Source organism: Protomyctophum parallelum (genome assembly GCF_964188405.1).
Source record: "Protomyctophum parallelum genome assembly, chromosome: 9".
NCBI lineage: Eukaryota > Metazoa > Chordata > Actinopteri > Myctophiformes > Myctophidae > Protomyctophum > Protomyctophum parallelum.
The window spans coordinates 15,423,284-15,447,022 of NC_139706.1; the positions used below are offsets into that span (position 1 = coordinate 15,423,284).

General features: G+C 44.1%; 1 protein-coding gene across 2 annotated transcripts in view; it reads left to right on the forward strand.

Annotated features, from left to right (window-relative positions):
• Positions 1 to 23,739, forward strand: part of ryr1b (ryanodine receptor 1b (skeletal)) — a 142,662-nt gene that overhangs the window by 107,773 nt on the left and 11,150 nt on the right. For both annotated transcript variants that reach the window (XM_083773529.1, XM_083773530.1), the window contains exons 83-93: positions 418 to 497; positions 894 to 970; positions 2,129 to 2,202; positions 10,034 to 10,114; positions 11,119 to 11,207; positions 12,188 to 12,316; positions 13,132 to 13,236; positions 17,279 to 17,360; positions 18,270 to 19,573; positions 21,682 to 21,782; positions 23,294 to 23,477. In XM_083773529.1, the coding sequence (XP_083629655.1) occupies positions 418 to 497; positions 894 to 970; positions 2,129 to 2,202; positions 10,034 to 10,114; positions 11,119 to 11,207; positions 12,188 to 12,316; positions 13,132 to 13,236; positions 17,279 to 17,360; positions 18,270 to 19,573; positions 21,682 to 21,782; positions 23,294 to 23,477 (2,306 nt within the window). The remainder of the gene's footprint in view (positions 1 to 417; positions 498 to 893; positions 971 to 2,128; positions 2,203 to 10,033; positions 10,115 to 11,118; positions 11,208 to 12,187; positions 12,317 to 13,131; positions 13,237 to 17,278; positions 17,361 to 18,269; positions 19,574 to 21,681; positions 21,783 to 23,293; positions 23,478 to 23,739) is intronic.

Sequence of the window (23,739 nt, forward strand, 5' to 3'; positions counted from 1 at the left end):
GGCCACTTTTGGGGCGCTGCGACGCGTTGAGAGCTTGTAGATCAGCTATTTCCGTCGCGCAAACCCAGCACTCTTTAGCTAGTGGAGATGTGGGATACGAAGTGGATTTCTAAACTAAAATTTGTTCAACGCAAAATGCGGTGCTGTGTTCAAGTTCAGGTGAAATTCTGCTGCCTTTCCGGCAATGGCATGGGAAAGGAGTGTGGCATTTTGCATTTCTTTCACCATGTAGTAAAACGCATGGCATTCGTGGTCTGGAAAGGGCAGTTGTTTTACAGACGGGTAAAAGGGGCAAGGGGGGCTGGCAAAAGCCCCCTTTTGATGTCACGTTCCTGGACAACTCCTCTCACGTTAAACGTTCCGGATTGACTCTCTTATCTCTCAAAGTGACGATACGCTCTCTCTCTCTCTCTCCAGGCGAGCCGGGAGTCATGGTCTCCTCCACCCTCAAGCTGGGAATCTCCATCCTCAACGGAGGCAACTGTGCCGTTCAGCAGGTCTGTGGAAGCTCTTTTTAAACCCATTCTGACCTGAGATCAGATTCTACAAAATGTCTTCTACATCCTGACAGTTTTCCATTCTGACCTGAGATCAGATTAAAAAAAATGTCTTCTACATCCTGACAGTTTTCCATTCTGACCTGAGATCAGATTCTAAAAACGTCTTCTACATCCTGACAGTTTTCTGAAAAAGCTATGTTTCTGTCAGTGGGCCTTTTATTTATTGACCTCCATCCATTTCGAAAAATGTTTTCGTCACATGCTGCATTGCATTCTACAGTACATTTGAGTGGAAGATTATTAGTTTTTTGTCATTGAAATATATTCTTCTTCCTCTTCCTCTTCCTCTATGTGTGTGTGTGTGTGTGTGTGTGTGTGTGTGTGTGCGCACAGAAAATGCTGGAATATCTGAGGGATAAAAAGGATGTGGGATTTTTCCTTAGCGTTCAGGCTCTGATGCAGACCTGCAGGTGAGTTCACCTTCTTCTGCGTTTCAATGAATCCGTCGATAGATATTATTTATTATGCAACGGGTCGTTTCGAGGGAAGCAATCTGAAACAGCCTCCTAGCCGTGGTTCAAACGAGCACCACGCCACGCCTGATCAAAACAAAGAATGCAGCTGCTCTGTTCTCCCAGAGCGCTAGCAAACGCGGTGGCTAGGCTATAGCTTGTTTCTTGGGACATTTGTGGTCGTAGTGACTACATCTGTCATTAAAGAATTCAGCGATTTTCAATAGTTTTAAGGCCAACTGTTGTATAATTGCAATATTACACTCGAGGGGGTGGTTTTACGTCATTAATGCACGCCTGCGATGCTGGGGGCGAGTTCCGAAAGTTAAACCACCGCCTCTCGTGTAATATTTCTTAATTCACAAGCTGTAGGCCTAGTTAATACTTTTCATTGGTTACAAAACCCAGACACGCTTAACCCCGTCCAACCTGGCGTCCCTAATGTATTAGGCATGTTGGGCATGCCAGTATTACTGTAGGGGGGAAATCTTCAAAGATTTAGTTTATTTTCTCTGAAAGTATAGCATAATATAACGAATGTAAGATTTATATAGTATGAGGCTGTATTCGTTGCTGTCGGGAGGAAACCTCATAACTCGATTTTTGAGGTTTTTGATATTTTTTTGGCATAAATCAGTGCTATTGAACACCCTTTACGAAAATATTACCCTTTTCATAAACTAGTGCTATTGAGCACCCTTTACGAAAATATTACCCTTTTCGAAAATATTGAACCAATGGAAAGTGGTAAAAAATGCTTTGGACAAAACCTCTAAACTCCATTGGACCCTCAAACTGTCTGCTAAAACAACCAACTCCACCACCTCTCCCCCGTCTCATGCGAGTAATTGACAATATCTAAAGTCACAACACCAACTTTGATGAGGCAGTATTGCTTTGTTTAAAAAAAATAAGGTTTTCTTAATTTCCTGAAAAATGTATATTTTTAATTTCCTGAAAAAGGAACATTTTGGAGTTATGAGGTTTCCTCCCGACAGCAGAGCTGTTTTAAATGTGTGTGTGTGTGTGTGTGTGTGTGTGTGTGTGTGTGTGTGTGTGTGTGTGTGTGTGTGTGTGTGTGTGTGTGTGTGTGTGTGTGTGTGTGTGTGTTGGCAGCGTTCTGGACCTGAATGCGTTTGAAAGACAGAACAAGGCCGAGGGACTCGGAATGGTTTCAGAGGAAGGCACGAGTGAGTAACCTAACCGCCACACACAGTAATGTGAAGGAAAAAAAAGCACTTGCACACAACAAACCTTGCCTATCACATTTGGAACCAGATTGGTTCAGATTGCCGTATAATGTTTGTCGTATAAGATTGTTTGCACTCTTGTTCCAGTGTGTCGTCACTCCCCCTTTGCAGGTGCATTTTGTCAGAGATGAATTAACACAGGATGTTGTGCTGTGTGTGTACAGGAACACGGGTGAAATCTCCCCTCAGCGGCTTCTGACAGACATACTAGGGGTTTTGGAACATGCATCCGGCAAGCCCAACCCAGTAGTGACTTTGAGTGGCACCACACAAAGCCACAGACGGAAGCCTCACCAACCTTATTCCGGTCGTTTTCCCCCTATTACTAACCCTACCCCAAACCTAAGCATAACCGCAAGCATGTCGCAAAACACATGTCGGACCAAAGCAAAAGTTCACTTTATCCTCACAAGAAAAAGTGGTTTGCGGTGGACACAAAAATGACATGATCAGGATTCAAACCCACTCAACACAGGAGGTATGGATTGGAAGTCCATTGCCTTCAAGAGGCTACGAGCTGGCTGCCGGAATTCTTTTCTAGAGTCTACAACTTCATTATAACACGCCCAGGTCATGTAAAAGAAAAGGAAAAACCCCGCCCAGTAGGGGAGGGGGGGTTTGGGGGAGGGGAAGCCTGTGGTCCCTCCCCCATCCCCTCCCATATGTCTGTCAGAAGCCTGTGGTCCCTCCCCCATCCCCTCCCATATGTCTGTCAGAAGCCTGTGGTCCCTCCCCCATCCCCTCCCATATGTCTGTCAGAAGCCTGTGGTCCCTCCCCCATCCCCTCCCATATGTCTGTCAGAAGCCGTTGATTGGATTGATTTCACCTAACACCGTGTTGGGGCACGGCGACTGTATTTCCTTATGAACCTGTTTATCATCCCGACGGCGATGCACTTTGCACTCACTGTCTTGTCTCTTTGTCTCTCTCCCTCCCTCTCTCTCCTCTTCCACACCACACTCACAACCCCCCCCCCCCCTCCCCCATGCCCTCCCTACAACCACCATTACGATGCTCTCGCGGTACTCAGATATGGAACGTGGTAAATACAAACTGGCTTTCATGTATTCTCACTCTCCGTCTCATTCTCTCTCTCTCTCCGTCTCAGCCATTCTGTCCTCTCGCTACCTCTGTCTCTTCTATAGTTTCCATTGGCCTGACTAGCCGTTGTGTTTGTGTAGCTTAATTGTGCATTTCATTTCGCTCTCAAGGACCTCACAAAATCCAACTTCAAAGTCACTCGAGGAGGTTAAAATGCAGGACTGCCCTACTAACGCTAGGTTTGGGCCGATATTGGAGTATATAGTCTCGAATATCGCAATAGTTTACTTTCCGCGATACCCAGACCCTCCCTGAACCGTTGTGCAAATTTATTTTAAGTTATACCTAACCTAACCAAATACGTTGAATAGGCGCACAAGCATGAACCCAATACCTAACTTGAGGTGATTTTGATAAGATAATTAAAATGTGTGTCATTCAAGATTCAAGATTTTTAAATCTCATAGGAATACACTACAGAATAGTATGAGTTATTTACTTTCGGCTGCTCGAATATTGTAGCAACAAACAAACAACACGAGAATAATTTAAATAACATATACGCAATATACAGTATAGTATACTGTATATTGTGATGCTTTGATAGTGGCATTACATTGTGGATAGCGCCCCAAGCCTATACACTATGGTGTTATCACGTTGCTCTCTTTTACTCTTCGCTTAACCGGGTGATGGACAAGTTGGATTTTGTCTCCTTGCGTGCTTTTAGCACAGATCTACAGTAACTCCATCCACTGATCAGCTCACTGATCAGCTCTCTGGAGGGGTTTATAGATCAGTGATCCGCTCACTGATCAGCTCTCTGAAGGAGTTTGCAGAGCATAGAAAAAAACAGAAATGAATTGCAGTCCAAATTTTATATCACTCCACAAAAGCCCCAAAGGCCAAATTCAAAGGTACCTGCAGTGCACCAGCCACCTGCCTAATACCACCACATGTAACCCTCCACCCGACTACACACATACCCTAACCCAGTGCAGTGTTTCCCAAAGGGGGGACCCCCAGGGGAACCTGAGGGAGTTCCAGGGGCGACCCAGCTAAATGATAATTAGGAACCCTTATGGGTCCGTAACTCAGAGAGCATACAAACTTGTACGCTCTCAGAGTTAAATTAGCATTGATTTTACAACATAAATTGGGGGTCCCAGAGATAGAAATGCTATTGAATGGGGGTCCGTATAGACATGTCAAACTAGGGGGTCCTTGAAATTAAACGGGTTGAAAATCACTGCTAGAGCCGTGAAAAACCTTCTCTTATATGGGGGGTCCCTGGCATATATTTTCAAATGGGGGGTCCGCGGGCTATTTAGTGTCAATTTGGGGGGTCCTTGACATGAAAAAGTTTGGGAACCACTGCCCTAACCACCACCACCCACCCACTAAACCACCCAAACATTCACTACCAGATGTAACCCCTAACTCCAACACCCACCCACTAAACCACCCAAACATTCACTACCAGATGTAACCCCTAACTCCAACACCCATTAAACCACCCAAACATTCACTACCAGATGTAACCCCTAACTCCAACACCCACCCACTAAAACCACCCAAACATTCACTACCAGATGTAACCCCTAACTCCAACACCCACCCACTAAAACCACCAAAACATTCACTACCAGATGTAACCCCTAACTCCACCACCCACCCACTAAAACCACCCAAACATTCACTACCAGATGTAACCCCTAACTCCAACACCCACCCACTAAAACCACCCAAACATTCACTACCAGATGTAACCCCTAACTCCACCACCCACCCACTAAAACCACCCAAACATTCACTACCAGATGTAACCCCTAACTCCAACACCCACCCACTAAAACCACCCAAACATTCACTACCAGATGTAAGCCCTAACTCCAACACCCATTAAACCACCCAAACATTCACTACCAGATGTAAGCCCTAACTCCAACACCCACCCACTAAAACCACCCAAACATTCACTACCAGATGTAAGCCCTAACTCCAACACCCATTATACACTAACGCCACCTACCCCAACCTCCGCCCCACTACTCGTCAACATTCCTTTTGTGATAACCGAAGGATGTTCTCTGGAAAACTGTGTATTGTGTATTCATAATGAAGCTATCTATACATAACTGTACTTGTACATTCATAATGTTTTATAATATCTCTCTCGATATTACAAGACATTCTTCATCGTGTCTTATGATTGACTTAATATCAACAGTCCTGAGGTATTTATTATAAGTTTGACCATAATACAGTTTGTCAGATGACGCAATCGAAAAAAGATGTTCGTTAGACATTTCATTAACGGGTAGAGAAATTATGAGCAGTTTTTTTTATACTTAATGAAATATAATCTCTAACTTATAATGCCTTATGATTGTTGATGAAATCGACCATAGCACTCGGGCTTTGGACTCCTCATGCATAGAGGGAAGCATGAGGTCAGTCCGTTGCTCACTCCGGGGAGTGTGCTGTATAGCGCCCACGATTACATCAGATAATTGGTGGGAAAAAAAGTTGCAAAATTGTGGGATAAAGAATTTCAGGTGAATACAAAAAACAAAATACTAAATTGAGTAAAACGACAACAGTGGAGAGACACTGAATGTGTTCCTCCACTGTCTCAACTCTTATAGAACACGTTTGGTTTATTAATTTTTATTAATGTTTTACTTTGTTTTACTGTTAGACGTGTATTTACCAGAGAGCATCTGGAGGAGGTTAACACTAATCCATACACTTTTCTTTCCCTGCTAATAATGTCACTGGTGTTGCCTGTGTGTCTTTGTCGCCTGTACAGTATTTCCTTGTATTCACTCTAATTATTGTATATCCTGCAGGTTTAAAGTACCAGGATCGGCAACAGCGTTTATTACTAAAGCCTTTCCTACTAATGTTTGCTTTTAACTGTTTAATTTCCCACGACGACTTGATTGAGTTACTGTATGATGTCCACACATTGTTTTGTCTTTACTGAATCCACTCTGAGCTTTATCCCCTGTACCTGTCCCATACTGATACTTTATCCCCTGTACCTGTCCCATACTGATACTTTATCCCCTGTACCTGTCCCATACTGATACCAACCCCCTTATGGCTATTGACGTAATTGACATAATGAATCATTAAGACCTGGGGCCGATTCTACAATTGCCTTTTAAACCAGTTCTTGAAGATATATATATATATATCTTTTTTTAATATATATATTCTATATCTGCTATTTTTGAATAGCCAGCGCAAATACAAAATCTGAAATGACACAGACGCTTTCACCGGCTTTAATGGGTTATTAATTGTCGCTGAGCTTTCCCTCTTCCTTCACCACCAGTACGTTCACACACTGAATGTGTGCCTCCATCGTAACCCATAACACTTGTTTTAACCCATTCTGACCTGAGATCAAATTCATACGAGGTTTCCACGGGACACACACTGGTCTGATTAACCCATTCTGACCTGAGATCAGATTCTAAAAATGTCAGTCGCTCTTCGATTTTTCGACGGCGATTTTTCGATGGCGAGCAATGAGCTTGTAGATCTTCTATTTTTAAATAGCTAAAGCATAACGTGATGCTAACACCAAAATGGGTTCAAAGAGGGGGGGGGGGGGGGGGGCGTACAGGGAGGAACTCCTTATAAACACACTCTGTGAGGATTATCACAACAAAACAAAAAAGTGTTTTTTTAATTAAGTGAAATCACTGAATATACCTCCTGGCGTAACATCATACCCGTCCATATTATGGTGTAATAACGCCTTCATCCAAAGAAGTGCACTATACAGGCTGTCACACGCCAACGGCAGGTGAAACCGCACAGTGTTCATTTCGTCGACTAAAAACTAACGACGAACCTACCTTTTTCCACTGACGAAGACTACAATGGAAACTAAATGAAAACTAAGACTAAATTTTACTGACATTTTCGTCAACAAATAAAAAACTGGACTAAAACTAGACTAACGCTAAAACATTCCAGGTGACTAAAATGTGACTAAAACTAAATGAAAACTAAACAAAAAAATCAACATTTGCTGCCAAAAACAACACTGGGGTACCAACCAGTTAGTATACCATCTGAGCCACTGCTGCCACCCTTCATCCATCCATCCATCCATCCATCCATCCATCCATCCATCCATCCATCCACCCCTGCCCTCCTCAGCACCCCACAGACACACACACACACACACACATTGAACCAGAGTTTGTGGAGTTCAGTAGATCTGTCCTGCATTGCATATTGTGGCCATAAGAAGAAGAAAAAAACCCGTAGAGAAACAAAAGCTGTCCTCATGGCCTCATCATCATCATCTCTGTACTTGTATGTCCAACCATAGTCTGTCCGTCTGTTCGACTTCATCAATCCTAGCTTAGTTATTATATATGTCCTCATCTCTCTCGGCGCCATTCATGTGTCTTCTTCAGTCCATGGCATTGCGTTTGTCTGAACGTCTTTGTGTGTGTCTGTCTCTGTGGGCCCCTTTTCCACCGGTTGGTTCCCCAATGGGAACCGGTTCAGTTCTTTTTGGGTTTTTTGTCCATGAGCCAGAGTTCCAAAATTGAAACGTTAATTATGAATTGAGTGTGCAAAACCATACCTACTGTATATTAGATTGTTATCACCATGAAACTTCTCCAATTGAGTACTTACACGAAGACAATGATTTATTGTATTACAAATTTAACATTTTTAAATATGCAAATGAGGCATTATGTAGGAAAAATATGTAAAATAATAGAAAATATGAAAAATATATACTACTGTGGAAGGGTTATCATGTATTAATTTACTTGTATTGATCCTATAAACAATTTAATATAGGGTATAGTTTGCCCACCAATGTTGGAGCTCTGGCTCATGGACTAAAAACCAAAGAATAACTGAAGCGGTTCCCATTGGGAACCAACCGGTGGAAAGGGGGTCTGTGGGGCAGCTGGTGTGTGTCTGTCAGGTAGGTATTGTACAGTTTTCTGAGAGGGGGGCGGTTCAGAGTCCATCCGTCGTCTCCTTTCGAGTGGACAAGACGTCTCTCTCTCTCTCTCTCTCTCTCTCGCTGTGTCGTGTTGAGTTTATTGTTGTTTTAATCAATGTATTCTAACCCATTCTGACCTGAGATCAGATTCTAAAAATGTCTCTTTGAAATGACAGTTTTCTGAAAAAGCCATGTTTCTATGTCAGTCGTTCTTCGATTTAAAAGAAAATAGCAGACCTACAAGCTCGTAGCGCGCCACTCGGTGGCGCGCTATGAGCTTGTAGATCTGCTATTTTTCAATAGCTAAAGCATAACATGACGCACGCATGCACACACGCACAGTCGCACACACACACACACACACACACACACACACACCATTACATCCCCACACAGGTGATACAGGTACGTCCTGTCCAGTAATGCAGGGGTCTTCAACCAGGGGGGGTCCCATGCAGAGATACCGCAGGGCGGTCTGCAAAATCTTTGTGTGATCATAGTATTATAATTATTATAATTCTTATTATATATTAACCACTTGAACCCTCTCATCCCTATTCTTTGGGGCGGGGGGGGGGGGGACATTAGCTGAAAATAGCAGATCTAACACGCTCGCGACGCGTAGATCTTGCAACGCGGTGTGAGCTTGTAGATCTTCTGTAGATCGGTTATTTTTTTGTAGAGGGGGGGGAAAAGGCAGCAGACCAAGTACAGAGCCAGAGGTCAAGTTTACAAAGTATTGAGGATTTAGGTCGTTACATGTCTGAAAACACACATTTAACATGAATCAAATATGTGGGGTGAGGGGGGGGGGGGCTTCTACTATCTTTCAGAGGCCTGAAAAAACGTTGAAGACCCCTGCTTTAAAAATCATAATTCAGCTACATTCATACTGTACGTATAGATGTAGATGTGTGGTTCTCAACCAGCCCGGTCTGGACCCAGATACTGTATCCATGGCATGGGTCACAAGATACTCGTGACAGACAGGGTCACGGAAACAATAACGGAGGAATAATACACGCATTCCTCCTTGGACGCCTTTCCCGTCACGCCCTCGTTGCCACTGTCGCCTTTAGACGCCTTTTTAGGGAAAAAAAATATTTACTTTACAGATTTCGAAATTTCCTCTAATTTGGTGTTCAGGTGATGATATGCACATTACATGCACAATAGAATTACAAATTATTTCTTTTATTTATAACTGGTATCCACCTGGTGGCACTGGATGAGTTAAGTGGTCAGATGGGTGGGCCACATTTTCAGAGTACGTTTATTTTGATAATCAATTGATCGCTTTTTTTTCACCACTTTGGATTAATGGAAGTATGGAACTAACGTAGTATACCTTAAGTTCTGTTTTATTGGTATATCACAATGAAAGCTCATTTTTCAAGTCAAAAAATAAATAAAAAATGCAGTGACATTTATTTTACTTTTTCTTTTTAATATAAATGCCATATTAATAAGATGTGAGTGTTTTTCCAATGACGTGGAGGCCCACTTGCATTGTCCTCGCCATCTCTGCGTGTTTCTAGAAAAGAGGTGTGTGTAGCAGCAGTCTGGGTCCACAGCCGGGACTGGTGTTGAGAACCACTGTTGTGTATATATATGTATATACCGTACTCTTCACAGCTAGCCTCTCAGCACACCAAACACTACGCACTGTAAAAAAGATAACCCCACATTAACATCCATCTCCCGCGCCCCCCCCCCCCCCCCCCCCCCCTCTGCCCCAGACGAGAAAGTGATGGCGGACGATGAATTCACCTGCGACCTCTTCCGCTTCCTGCAGCTACTCTGCGAGGGCCACAACAACGGTGAGTCTCTATAGCCTAAATAACGCTGCGTATAACCTTATTATTTGTCCGGCAGCCGACAGGCTTCTTTTGATGGTGGTCGGAGATGAGAGACAGATAGAGATTTTGCTATCCGTGTGCTGGTTGTGGTCGGCACTGGACAAATTAGCAATATTTAAATAGACTAGAAACACGAGGAAATTGCAGAGAGAGAAATCAACTTTTAACGACCACCTGACGGGGGTTTTCATGTTGCACAGTAAGACTACGGTCATTATAGTATTATTGCCATCACCTGGGTTGGTTGAGTCGTGTAACTTTCCCGGCGTTAAGCCGTGTATATGTTCAAAGGTTTAAAGTGGGACATTTGGTATATAGTCATTTTTTTATTGGCCTAAAATATTGTCTTATATACATACCTTCATGAATCCACTTTCTGACCGGCTGTCACTTTTGGGCAATTTTTTGTATAGGGGTTTCTTTGTGACCCTACCTTTAACATTCTATGGCAGGGACAAAATGTTTCCTTTTGCTTTAAGTAGCATGTGACAACATGTCAAACTAGGGGGTTTTCATGATTCAGAATCCATTCCAAGCATTAGTTTTGCACAAAAAAACACTATGGCTGCTAAAAGCAGCCATAGACACCTGCCCAAATGTGCCCAAAATGTGCTAACCTCATCACATTTGTCATGACGTCTATGGCCGTTTTTAGCCCAAGGAGTGCATTTTGTGCAAAACGAATGCTTTGAATGGATTCAGAATAATGAAAAACAGGGTCACAAGAAACCCCTATAAAAATATTGCCTAATAGAGACAGCCGGTCAGCAAGTGGATTCATGAATGTATATATAGACAATATTTTAGGCCAATAAAAATATACTGTATACCAAATTTCCCACTCCATAACCCCCGGCTGCCGGACTATAATATAGTCCGGCATATATTATATGCCAAAAATGGGCCTTTTAATCCAGTTCTGGAGTGTTGACCGTGTCTGTTGTGTCTGTTGTGTGCACTTCCAGATTTCCAGAATTACCTGAGGACTCAGACCGGAAGCACCACTACTATCAATGTCATCATCTGCACCGTGGACTACCTGCTTCGTCTGCAGGTGACACTGCTGCTCACACATATATTCTTGCTTAATTTATACTCATTATGTGTCATGGCAAAGTGAACGGGCTGAAGATACTTTATATTCACTGGTTGGAATTAAAGCCTGCAATCTTTGTTTTCCGGGTGGAAGGAATTGAGGGATGTTTGATGCCACAAATCACTCCTTAATTCACCCTTTGTTAGCCAAAAAACAAACATGATATGCCCAGTCACCGTGCTGCGCCTGTGATGTTCCTTTTTTTACTGACACCAAGTTTAAAATAAGAATTGAATGCACAGAATATCAACACGAAGCAACTTGAAAAACCTGTTATTTCAACGGTAGTGGATGGAGAGAGAGAGGATTTTTTTGTCCAACCACGAAACGGCAACCAATGGGTGCGAATGGGGCAGAACCACATGCTGAAAACCAACCAATGGGTGCGAATGGGGCAGAACCACATGCTGAAAACCAACCAATGGGTGCGAATGGGGCAGAACCACATGCTGAAAACCAACCAATGGGTGCGAATGGGGCAGAACCACGGGCGGGACTTGACAAAGGGTGAATTGTGCCGTTTGCCGTCGTCCTCTTGTCATCCAGTGTTGTTTTCGTCGACTAAAACTTAGACGAAAAATGTTCGTCGACTAGCTATTTTCACTGACGAAAGCTAAATGGAAACTAAATGAAAACTAAGCTATGGTGACTAAAACTAAGACTAAATGGATTGAAGTGTCAAATCACTCATTACGACGGCATCAAGGCCCGCCAAAATTTTAGTCGACTAAATCACCTGTAGATTTAGTCGACTAAAATATCATGACATTTAGTCGACTAAAACTAGACTAACAATAAAACATACCGGGTAAACTAAAATGTGACTAAAACTAAATGTAAAAACTATTCAAGAGAATATTATGACTAAAACTAAAATAGAATTTTGCTGTCTGTCATCTTTGTATCATGGTCCTTCCTTTGCCTCCATGTCTGTGTAGGAGTCCATCAGTGACTTCTACTGGTACTACTCGGGGAAAGACATCATCGACGAGCCGGGCAAGAGGAACTTCTCCAAGGCCATGACTGTGGCCAAGCAGGTCTTCAACAGCTTGACAGAGTACATCCAGGTAAGGGGGGGAGCTATATATGCAACAGGTACATGGTACATTTAGGATTGGCTATAGAGTAATGACGATCTATTTGGATTTTTCCTTTTATTCGTGTCACTCAGCCGGCAGAGATTCAGATTCAGATACCTTTATTTGCCATTGTGTAAAACACATAGGAATTTGCTTTGACATTTGACATGTGTGCATTTCTTATTCCTTTTTTCCACATATAACGAAAAAACAACAACAACACAAATACAGAGCTCTCCGTCTCTTTGGCACCACAAGGTCAACGTGTTCGATCTCGGGCACGGCCAACTCAGCTGTATGACAGTGTTGTTTACGTCGACTAAAACTTAAGACGAAAAATGATCGTCGATTGCCTTTTTCCACTGACGAAAATTAAATGAAAACTAAGCTATACAGTATGATGACTAAAACTAAGACTAAATATACTGACAATAAAAACTAGACTAAAATGTTAGGAAGGGACTAGTGGACAAGAGATCCAGTATAAGTGATTTTACAATTGGTTGCATGCGTATTGTTATTTTGTATGTGATATGGAGCCTGAGTCTAGAGCAGACGTAGAATACGCACATCGACAGGCTGGGTGCTGGGCTAAAAGAAACTTCAGTAGATTGGATAGAGCCCATGGAGATGTATAATCATTATTTTATAATAAGGGAGTGCCCCCATTACCCAATCAAAACACCACATTGTGGTGCCCCTCCCATCACTACAGGTGTGACACGTCAACCCTGAGTTAGTATGGAGCCTGAGTCTGAAATAAAAATGTAATTTCATCCCCCCCCCCCCTCTCTCTCTTTCAGGGTCCGTGCACAGGGAACCAGCAGTCACTGGCTCACAGCAGACTGTGGGACGCTGTGGTGGGATTCCTGCACGTATTCGCTCACCTGATGATGAAGCTGGCTCAGGTAAGACTTGTGTGATGCACATTCCTGAACCTGTGCATATACATACGGTGTGTATCACACTCTTTATGATGTCGTTGCTACGTAGTGGATATATTCCAATCTACCACGGCTTCTCCAGCCTCTGCTACTTTGCGCCCATGCTGGGGGCCATCATCGCAGACTCCTGTATCGGCAAGTTCAAGACCATCGTTTACCTGTCCGTGGTCTACGTCGTCGGCCACTTGTTCAAGTCCGTCGGGGGCCGTCCCCACGGTGGGAGACGGCACCGCGCACGGCGCGCTGTCCGTCTTGGGTCTGATCCTCATCGCTTTTGGCACCGGGAGGGATCAAACCGTGCGTGGCGGCGTTTGGAAGGGGACCAGTTTGACGAGGAACATGTGGTTGAAAGGTTCTAGGTTCTTCTCCATCTTCTACATGGCGATCGACGCCGGCAGTCTCATATCGACCGTCGTTACGCCGATGCCGAGGGGCGACGTGACGTGCTTCGGAGGCGACTGCTGTGTACGCTCTGGCGTTCGGAGTTCCCGCGGCTCTGATGTTCGTGGCGTTGGTCGTGTTCGTCGCCGGCAGCGGCGTGTACAGGAAGGGTCCTCCTGAGGGAAACGTCTGCAGGTGCATCGGGTTTTCCATCAGCAACCGCTGGACGAGGTCAAAGAATGAAGCGCAGAGGGAACACACTGGCTGCAGGCCGGCTATCTGCTCACCATCGCCTTCGGGAACGTCATCGTGCTGGTCGTGGCGGAAGGGGCGGGCCTGGAGCAGTGGGTGGAGTTGCTGTTGTTTGCCGTGCTGTCGCTGGCCGTGTGCCAATTCATTTTGGAGTTATCACATAATTATGAAGGTCCAGAGCGCTTCCAAAGTATAGACTGACTGGATTGTTGCTTGGTTCGATTATCTGTGTTATCGGTACAAACGAGCCCAACCAAAGCTATTCTTCGGATAACGACAATAAACATGAATGTCAGAAATGTCATCATGTGGATCATGTGTAAATGGCTTCTATTTAGCCCGCAATTAGTTGTCCCTCGAGGACCTACTGTACTATACTGTAGGTGAAAAGAAAAACAAACGGTCAGTATTGTTGACGGGTGTGTGTTCTTTGTGTGTGACCCTGCTAGATGCACCCTGAACCCGGACAACGAAATGGCGTAAGAGGAACCTGTGTCACTTCCATGTCACTTCATCTCTAGGCACTGCAATGCCACGTTAAATAATTATGGCTTTTATATCGTATAGTTTATCACCGTGTCCTGCATGGCCTCACCCTTTATTCTCTCCTCGCATTGTCTGCCTTCAAGATTTTCTTTCTTTCTTCCCCGTCGCATTATACCTTGGAATGCCATCTTTTGGTTTTTGTTCATTTATTATTATTATTATTATTATTAGGCTCCACGATAATGTTAAAGGTGCTATAGATTGTGTACGAAGATGCTATCGCACACCAAAGTCCTCGTAGCGAGCCGTGCCGACCCACGGGAGAGAACCGCCGAGGGAATCTTGACAAAACAAGAAAGCGGTCCAAGAGTGCCAATACTTTTATTAGGACGCAGCAGGTTAAGACAAATGAATCCAACGTTTCGGCGGGTTAAACCTTCCTCAGGCTTTTTCCCCGTTTCCCTGATGAAGGCTTAACCCAATTAGGCCTGACGTCGGGGAAAAAAAAGAAAAATGTTTTCCAAATCATGACAATTTTCTGAAAGATTTGAGGCACATTTTAACAATTTTTCAAAAATAGCAGACCTACAAGTTCATAGCGCGCCACTCGGTGGCGCGCTATGAACTTGTAGATCTGCTGTTTTTCAATGTTTTCATTTGTCTTAACACTCATTTGTCCACAACTCCAGTGGTTTACAGTCCAAGTGCGCGCATCATGTCATGGTCAAAGTGGAGCGAGAGACCAGTCAGACAGAGACATGTCTGGTCATGTCGAGTGATGAATTGTTCATGGTTAGAGTAGTGAAATCATTGTATTGACTGGCAACCGCTGATTGCTGAGGATACAGAGAATATAATAAAACGACTCACGGACACAAGCCACCGTAAAACCAAATAGGTCACACATCTTACAGAGAGATAAACAAAACAAATAAACAAAACAAAACAACTTCATTCTGGACCTTTTGAAATGATGGATTCACAATCATACCGTAATAATTGCTTTGATGAAAAAGTCATTACTTTGTGGTTTTTCTTGTTTTGCATCCTATGTTGTTCATGTATATTTCTATCCTAGTTTTGGACGGAAACCAAGGTTTTCTGTCTCTTCTGGTCAACATCTCCACATTTATACCTCCTTCAGTGCCACCTGGTGGTCACCAGTTTAGGCTCTGAGTGCCAATTCTCCCATTATAAAAAAAGAGAGGGCGTTTAAAAAAAAAAGTAAAAAAACAAAAAATTGTAAAAAAAACAAAAAAAACTAATATATATATATATATATATATATATATATATATATTTAAATTACGTCTTGTCGTCTTTGGCACTCATTGCAAAGACGTCGGGGTTACGGGATTACGTCCCTGGCACTTATCCTGATACTATACATCTTAATGTACCCCCACCCTCTAAACTAAAGCTTATAGGATGATCTACCGGCTCTGAATCCATGTGGGGGGTCTTTAGTGATGCGTTTAACATACAGCACAAGTGCGGCTAACATAAATGTTGCTACGATTACTCTAATTACTCTAGATTACTCTACTTGTTCAAGCAAAGGCAGGGGGAGCCACCCTTCTTTAATAATGGTGTCCCCCTCCTCAAATCCAGGGTATTAATTTAACTCGGACACAAGCAGGCCTCTAGTTTGAGGGTGGTACACTGGCACACTCGTCTCCTAAACCTAACCAGTGCACGTTTTATGAAATCTCACTTCGGTGCAGCCAGACGTCCAAATATTGTTCGCTTGAAATGGTTGATTAATGACAGCTATATCTAAACCAGCAAACGAATATTACATCCCATTTCAATTGGGGGCTCCACAGACCCATAACCAAAAAATGGTAAACTGAAATGCATCAGACGTCATTGTTCTTGTGGTGGGGGGTTGTCCCTTTTCATTAAACTTCTCCTCTGCTGGGTCAAACCAGCCGAACCCAACAATCGCGCCGCTTTGACAAACGTGACTGCCAGTAAACTCGAGGCCTCCGAGTTAAATATTCGCTCCACATTTTTACTGAGTATACCAGCTGCCTTATTGTGCATTTCCACTTTTGTCTGGCTGTCCATCACATTCCGTTTCTGTGGTATTTACTTAGGCATGTAACGATACACTAAACTCACGATACGATACGTATCACGATACGATACGATTTTTCACGATATTTTCAACACAATGATTTTCCAGACAAATGACCAATTTCTTTTTTTTATGATTTATCTTTCCCCCAAAGCTTTTTTCACAATTTTTATTTAACTACATTGCAAAGATAATTGCCTTCCTTGATGTATTAATGAGCATCAATAACGACCATCACCTGGGCACAGTCACAGACGCATATACAGCTCCCCTCTCCAGGCCTCTACTGTCTCATTTCTATCCAAAATCATGTGAATATGATGGAATAATTATGATTACAGCTGACATTTCTTATCACACACTAGCCCCCCCTTGAAAATCGATACATATTGTCGGGATATAATATCGATATATCGCGATATACGATATATCGTTACATGCCTATATTTAAGGTATTATTTTTTTTTACCGTGCAATGTTAAAAACATTTAAATAAACATCCAACATTTTGTTATCTCAAAAATGCAAACCCCCAGGATCTTTGGTGGAGTAGAACGCACTCGGAGGTAATACGTAACACCTTACTGTTTTTGTCTCTTTAGAATGTATGAACGTTTTACACGCTTCATGTTGTACAGCAGTATTAGCCTTCCAGACGGGAGCAAGCTAAATCCTATACACACCACAGTGTTGCTTGCCCACAGGAACAAAATGTCCAAGCTAATAACACATGGAGTATGAATTAAGCATCGTCGTTTCTACTTGTAAGTGTATCTTCCTTATGGGTGTCTCGACCGTCTCTTCCAGGACTCCAGCCAACTGGGTTTGCTCAAGGAACTGCTGGACCTGCAGAAAGACATGGTGGTGATGTTGCTGTCACTCCTTGAAGGTAAGTTTGACCTTTTGCATATTATAGCGACTGTACTGTACGTACAATACGCACTAGATGTGCACAAATGTGACCAGATTTGACTGCTTCCAGCTTTTCCAGCTTTTCACCAGAGGAGAAACCTTCTTTTTTTTTGTTTTTCTTTTTTTTTAATGAGGTAATAGCACATACAGACTCTTCACATACTAGAGCATGTCTGAAATAAGTGTCAGAGCTGAAATTGACATGTAAATATGAAATAAATGCTTAAACATGTAGCTAGGTGTAATGTTAGAGACCACAGAAGTGAACCTTCCAAGCCTGTTTTCTCAACTCGCTGTTTTCTTGCATGTCAATTTGAAGTTATTGCTGCCAATGGCAGTCCCTCAGTCAGATTTGGACACAAATATTAAGTCATCAAACTAATATCACGAAAAATTCCCAAACATATAATACTAATAAATGAAAACACCAAATATTAGGGGGAATCCTATTGGTTCGAATTTGCTCAGTTTGAAGAAGAAATACGTAAAAGTTATGACGCATTACTGTACATGCGTATGTGCATGATATTGAATTATCTAATTTAATCCTGGTTGCTATACTTCCTCTGCCAACCTGGGGTAGAGGAAGTAGACGACGCCAGGCCCAGGAAATAGTTTCCAATGCATTTCTCCCATAGACATTTCAAAACGTTTTTACTTAAAGACCTCTTAAGCGTCGAACGAAGCCAACTCGAGTCGTGACAAATCATGACAACAAACACCAAATATTAGGGGGAATCCTATTGGTTCGAATTTGCTCAGTTTGAAGAAGAAATACGTAAAAGTTATGACGCATTACTGTACATGCGTATGTGCATGATATTGAATTCACAGGAATATTGTGTATGGTGTTATTTCCTATAAATGTTCTTCTCTCTGTTCTCAGGCAACATTGTCAACGGCACCATCGCCAGGCAGATGGTGGACATGCTGGTGGAGTCCTCCAGCAACGTGGAGATGATCCTCAAGTTCTTCGACATGTTCCTCAAGCTCAAGGACATTTGCGCGTCGGACGCCTTCCGCGACTACGTGACCGACCCCCGCGGGCTCATCTCCAAGAAGGACTTCTCCAAGGCCATGGACAGCCAGAAGCAGTACTCTCCCGGAGAGATCCAGTTCCTGCTCTCCTGCTCCGAGGCGGACGAGAACGAGATGATCAACTTCGAGGAGTTCGCCGACCGCTTCCAGGAGCCGGCGAAGGACATCGGCTTCAACATCGCCGTGCTGCTCACCAACCTGTCGGAGCACGTCCCGCACGACGCCCGCCTCAAGAACTTCATCGAGCAGGCCGACAACGTGCTCAACTACTTCCGCCCCTTCCTGGGGCGCATCGAGATCATGGGCGCCAGCCGGAAGATCGAGCGCATCTACTTTGAGATCAGCGAGGCCAACCGCAACCAGTGGGAGATGCCCCAGGTGCGCGAGTCCAAGCGGCAGTTCATCTTCGACGTGGTCAACGAGGGCGCGGAGAGCGAGAAGATGGAGATGTTCGTCAACTTCTGCGAGGACACCATCTTTGAGATGAACATCGCCGCGTCCATCTCCGAGCCCGAGGGCGAGGAGGAGGTGGAGGACGACGAGGAGGAGGAGGGGGGCGCGGCGGTGGAAGGCGGAGGAGAGGGCGACGACAACGGGGAGGGGAAGGAGGCGGCCGAGTCCAGCTCGGCCTTCGCGGACTTCCTGAAGAGCGTGGGCGAGTTCCTGAACATGTTCACGTTCCGCAACCTGCGGCGGCGCTACCGCAAGCTGCGGAAGATGACCATCAAGGAGATGATCGTCGGGCTGGTCACCTTCTTCTACACGGTCCTGATGGGCATCCTGATGTTCGTCTACACCGTGTGCAAAGGGTTCTTCCTGCTCATCTGGAAGATCCTGTTCGGCGGAGGCCTGGTGGAAGGCGCCAAGCAGATGACGGTGACCGAGCTCCTCGCCAGCATGCCGGACCCCACGCAGGATGAGGTCCACGGGGACCTGCCGCCCGAGCCGGGGGCCAGGCAGGTGCAGGACACGGACGGAGCAGGGGACGGGGACGAAGGGGACGGGGGAGAGGAGCAGGAGGAGGACGGGGAGGAAGGGGAGGGAGGCCGGCAGCCCGGCTTCGACACGCCCGGGGGTCTCGGGGACTTTGGCGAGACGACGGCAGAAGAGCCCCCGACGCCAGAGGGCACTCCCCTGCTCAAGAGAAAACTGGTAAGACACGTGTTTTTTTCTTTTTAGTGGTCGTGTGTGTGTGTGTGTGTGTGTGTGTGGCTAGCATCATGATAATGTTGTCGATTTGCAAGTTGCACAACCTTCAAACGCTCCTATCAGCTCATAGCAGTGCATTTAGCAGTACATTTGTACCCAACTGAAAGTCACCTGATGTGATATCAGCCTTTTGATTGGCTGTGTCATTAATGTTTCCAAAAGGTTATTTTCAACTTGCAACTTTTATTTTATTTTCTCTTATTCCACAATTCTTTCACCCAGTGTCAATTATCTAATTTAATCCTGGTTGCTATACTTCCTCTGCCAACCTGGGGTAGAGGAAGTAGACGACGCCAGGCCCAGGAAATAGTTTCCAATGCATTTCTCCCATAGACATTTCAAAACGTTTTTACTTAAAGACCTCTTAAGCGTCGAACGAAGCCAACTCGAGTCGTGACAAATCATGACAACAAACACAATATTTTGGACCCAACAAATAATTACACAAAAATAACAAAAAAAAATTGCCTTTTTTTTTCTTCTTTCTAATTATTTGTTCGGCCCAAAACATTGTGTTTATTGTCATTATTTGTCACGACAAGAGTTGGCTTTGTCCACGGTGTAAACGTCTTTAAACAGATTGTGAGGCTACTGCCACAGTCCCCCCCCCCCCCCCCCCAATGCAACGTTTAGTTGATTGCAGGGCGATACACAATGCAACTCCCAAGATTCTTTCTGGCCTTCTTGGATGAGTTGATCAGATCCTCAAAATTGACTGACAAGATCAAATTAGATCTAAGCTTTGTTTTGACTGGTTAGTTAGTTAATTTAATAGTTAGTTAATATTGTACCTCCTGAGACGTCACTGTGCTTGCTTTTACTTTCACGTCTAACTTCCTTCACGGGACGATGAAGATTTGACCGTGAACGTCAACATTGCCTTCGTGGGACTCGACCATGTCATGGCGGTCATGGTGTTTGATTAGCAACCATGACAAACGTCGGTAGACACGAGGGGACATGCTATACTATTCCAGCTAGGTAAGGTGACATTTCAGCACCAGGGACAGCGACTGCAGTTAGGTAAGGTGGCTGAGAGGCTTCAGCACCAGGGACAGCGACTGCAGTTAGGTAAGGTGGCTGAGAGGCTTCAGCACCAGGGACAGCGACTGGCAGTTAGGTAAGGTGGCTGAGAGGCTTCAGCACCAGGGACAGCGACTGGCAGTTAGGTAAGGTGGCTGAGAGGCTTCAGCACCAGGGACAGCGACTGGCAGTTAGGTAAGGTGGCTGAGAGGCTTCAGCACCAGGGACAGCGACTGGCGTTAGGTAAGGTGGCTGAGAGGCTTCAGCACCAGGGACAGCGACTGGCAGCGGGGTGAAATCAGCCCTCAACTGCTTCTGACATACTGTACAATGTACATACTAGGGGCGAGGCTTCCCTCACTTTGAGTGGCACCTGTCTTTCTGACAGAATTACCAGCTGATGAATGCATTTCTGATAGAAATATACAGTGTGATGAATGTATTTAACACTGCCATAAAAGAAACCCAAACATAATTGTTTCCCCAGACTGTTCTTCAACAAAGATGGTCGAAAGCAAACATTCTTTGCTCTGTACTTATCTGTACAGGTACAAAACACTGAAGTCCTTAAACCAGAAAACTATTCTAGGGACCATGACTAAAACTAAAATTGAAATGTGCTGCCAAAAACAACACTGGTTGTAGTGAGCAGCATCATGGTATGTACTGTATTATGTAGTAGGGCATTCACTTCTAGTCATTTTTTACTAGTTGACTAGTTGCCTAGTTTACTAGTCGACTAGTTGTTTAACCTCTTTTCTTTTTTTTTCTTTTTTTTTAAATAAATATTTGTACATTTAAAAACTGTGTACATTGGTGACTATAACTATAAAAAATACACTTTTTTTCCTCCTTTTTCTTATCAACTGGTCAACTAGTACCAACAAGGTCGACTAGTGGATTTACTAGTCGACTAGTAAACTAGTCGACTGGTTTGCTTAATGTTAAAGCAACGCAGAGCGTCTAGTGCTCTGTCAAACTCTCGTATTGGATTGACGATGACAATAACAATGACGTGTGCTTTCTAGTTGGCTGCGACGACAGAAGGACAGGAGGGGGAGGTGAAGGAGGGAGAGGCAGCAGTGACCCAGGCGGCGGAGGAGCCCTCTCAGGAGGCCGAGAAGGCAGAGTAAGTTAACCCATTCTGACCTGAGATCAGATTAAAAAAAAATGTCTTCTACATCCTGACAGTTTTCTGAAAAAGCTATGTTTCTATGTCAGTCGTTCTTAGATAAAAAATAAATAAAAAATAGCAGACCTACAAGCTCGTAGTGCGCCACTCGGTGGCGTGCTACGAGCTTGTAGATCTGCTATTTTTCAATAGCTAAAGCAACACCAAAAGGGGTTCCCGCCCCAAAATGGGTTATGGATCAGAGCTACAATAATATTGAGCTATCATGTTGAATAATATTTTTTTTTAACTTTCATTCAATGACTAAGCATGACATTGTATGCACGTTTTACAGAAAAAATACGGCTCTTTGTTTTTTATATTTTCTCCCACATAACTCCCGGTTGTACCGGTGTAAAATGCAGCAGCTGATCACACTGTTGATAAAGAAATACAGTATATAACATAGACATATAGAATATATTATGTACACAGTGACTGAAATATAGGCTACAATACATTCAAATGGGTTATTGGGTTATATGGAGCATGAACATTTTCACGATTTTTCAAAAATCGCAGATCTACAAGCTCATAGCGCGCCACCGAGTGGCGCGCTATGAGCTTGTAGATCTGCTATTTTTCAATAGCTAAATTATAACATAATGTTTAAAACACAAAAAGGGGTTCCCACCCAAAATGGGTTTAGGCCTGAGACCGATTCTAAAAACGCCTCTAAATCCTGACTTGTGTTTTATGAAAAACTTCAAATATTTTACATTTTTGAATGCTGTACATACTGTACAGAACCCAAAAATGGGTTCCCGGCCTGAGGGGGGGAAAAACACCAAAAGGGGTTCCCGCCCATAATGGGTTAAAAACAAATGTTTTAACTACAGTACAAGTTTCCCTGCAGTTAGAGGTAATTGTCCAAGCTACAATAAGGGCCTTTCTCGGCCCCACCCTTCTCCCATTGTTTATATTGTGTTTAGTTTCCAAGATGGCCGCAGCATCAGGAGGGGGTGGGGCGGAGGTGAGCGGGTGGGGGTCGACATATGCCCTTACTGGGCTGCATTCACACATTCAAGACACCTGTCTTGCGTTTGTCTTGTGTGTTTGACGGGGGGGAGGGCGGAGGGGCAGAACACATCCATCAAAGCTGTGTTCAGACACAAGTCAGGTGTCAGACACAAGGCAAGTGTCTGTCTACTGTCTACTGATTTCAGAAGTTAGAAGCCATTTGTAGAGTGGAACTCTTTCAGCGCCACCTGGTGGTCACCAATTTAGGTTTTGGTTGCCAATTAGCCCATTATAAAAAAAAAAGAAAGAAATTTTAATTCTATTATGCATGTAATGTGCATGTCATCACCTGTACACCAGGTTAGAGGAATTTTCTAAATATAGATAAAGAAAAAACTCCATGGCAATCGGTGCATAATTGGATTCAACTCGTCTTAACGTTTATGGCACTTGAAACTGATGGCCGGAGATAAACAATGCTATGTCACCGACCGCCACTTCTTCTCCAGCACGGAGAACGGCGAGAAGAAGAAGGCTGAGGCGGAGCCCGAGCCCGAGGCCAAGGCCAAGGTGGAGGAGGAGGCTGAGGACGAAGAGGAGCTGTTCACCACCAAAGCCAAGAAGGAGAAGAAAGGCGCAGAGGAAGGCTTTGAGCTGTGGAACGAGCTGGAGGTCCAGAGGGTCAAGTTCATGGTAAGGCTTTTGAGCTAGTGGAATGAGCTGGAAGGTCAAGCTCATTGCGTTACCAGAGAGAGAGAGAGAGAGAGAGTGTGTGTGTGTGTGTGTGTGTGTGTGTGTGTGTGTGTGTGTGTGTGTGTGTGTGTGTGTGTGTGTGTGTGTGTGTGTGTGTGTGTGTGTGTGTGTGTGTGTGTGTGTGTGTGTGTGTGTGTGGTTCTCAACCTTTTCATGTCAAGAACTGTATTCACCCCACCCCCATCTAAAAAAGATGTTGAGC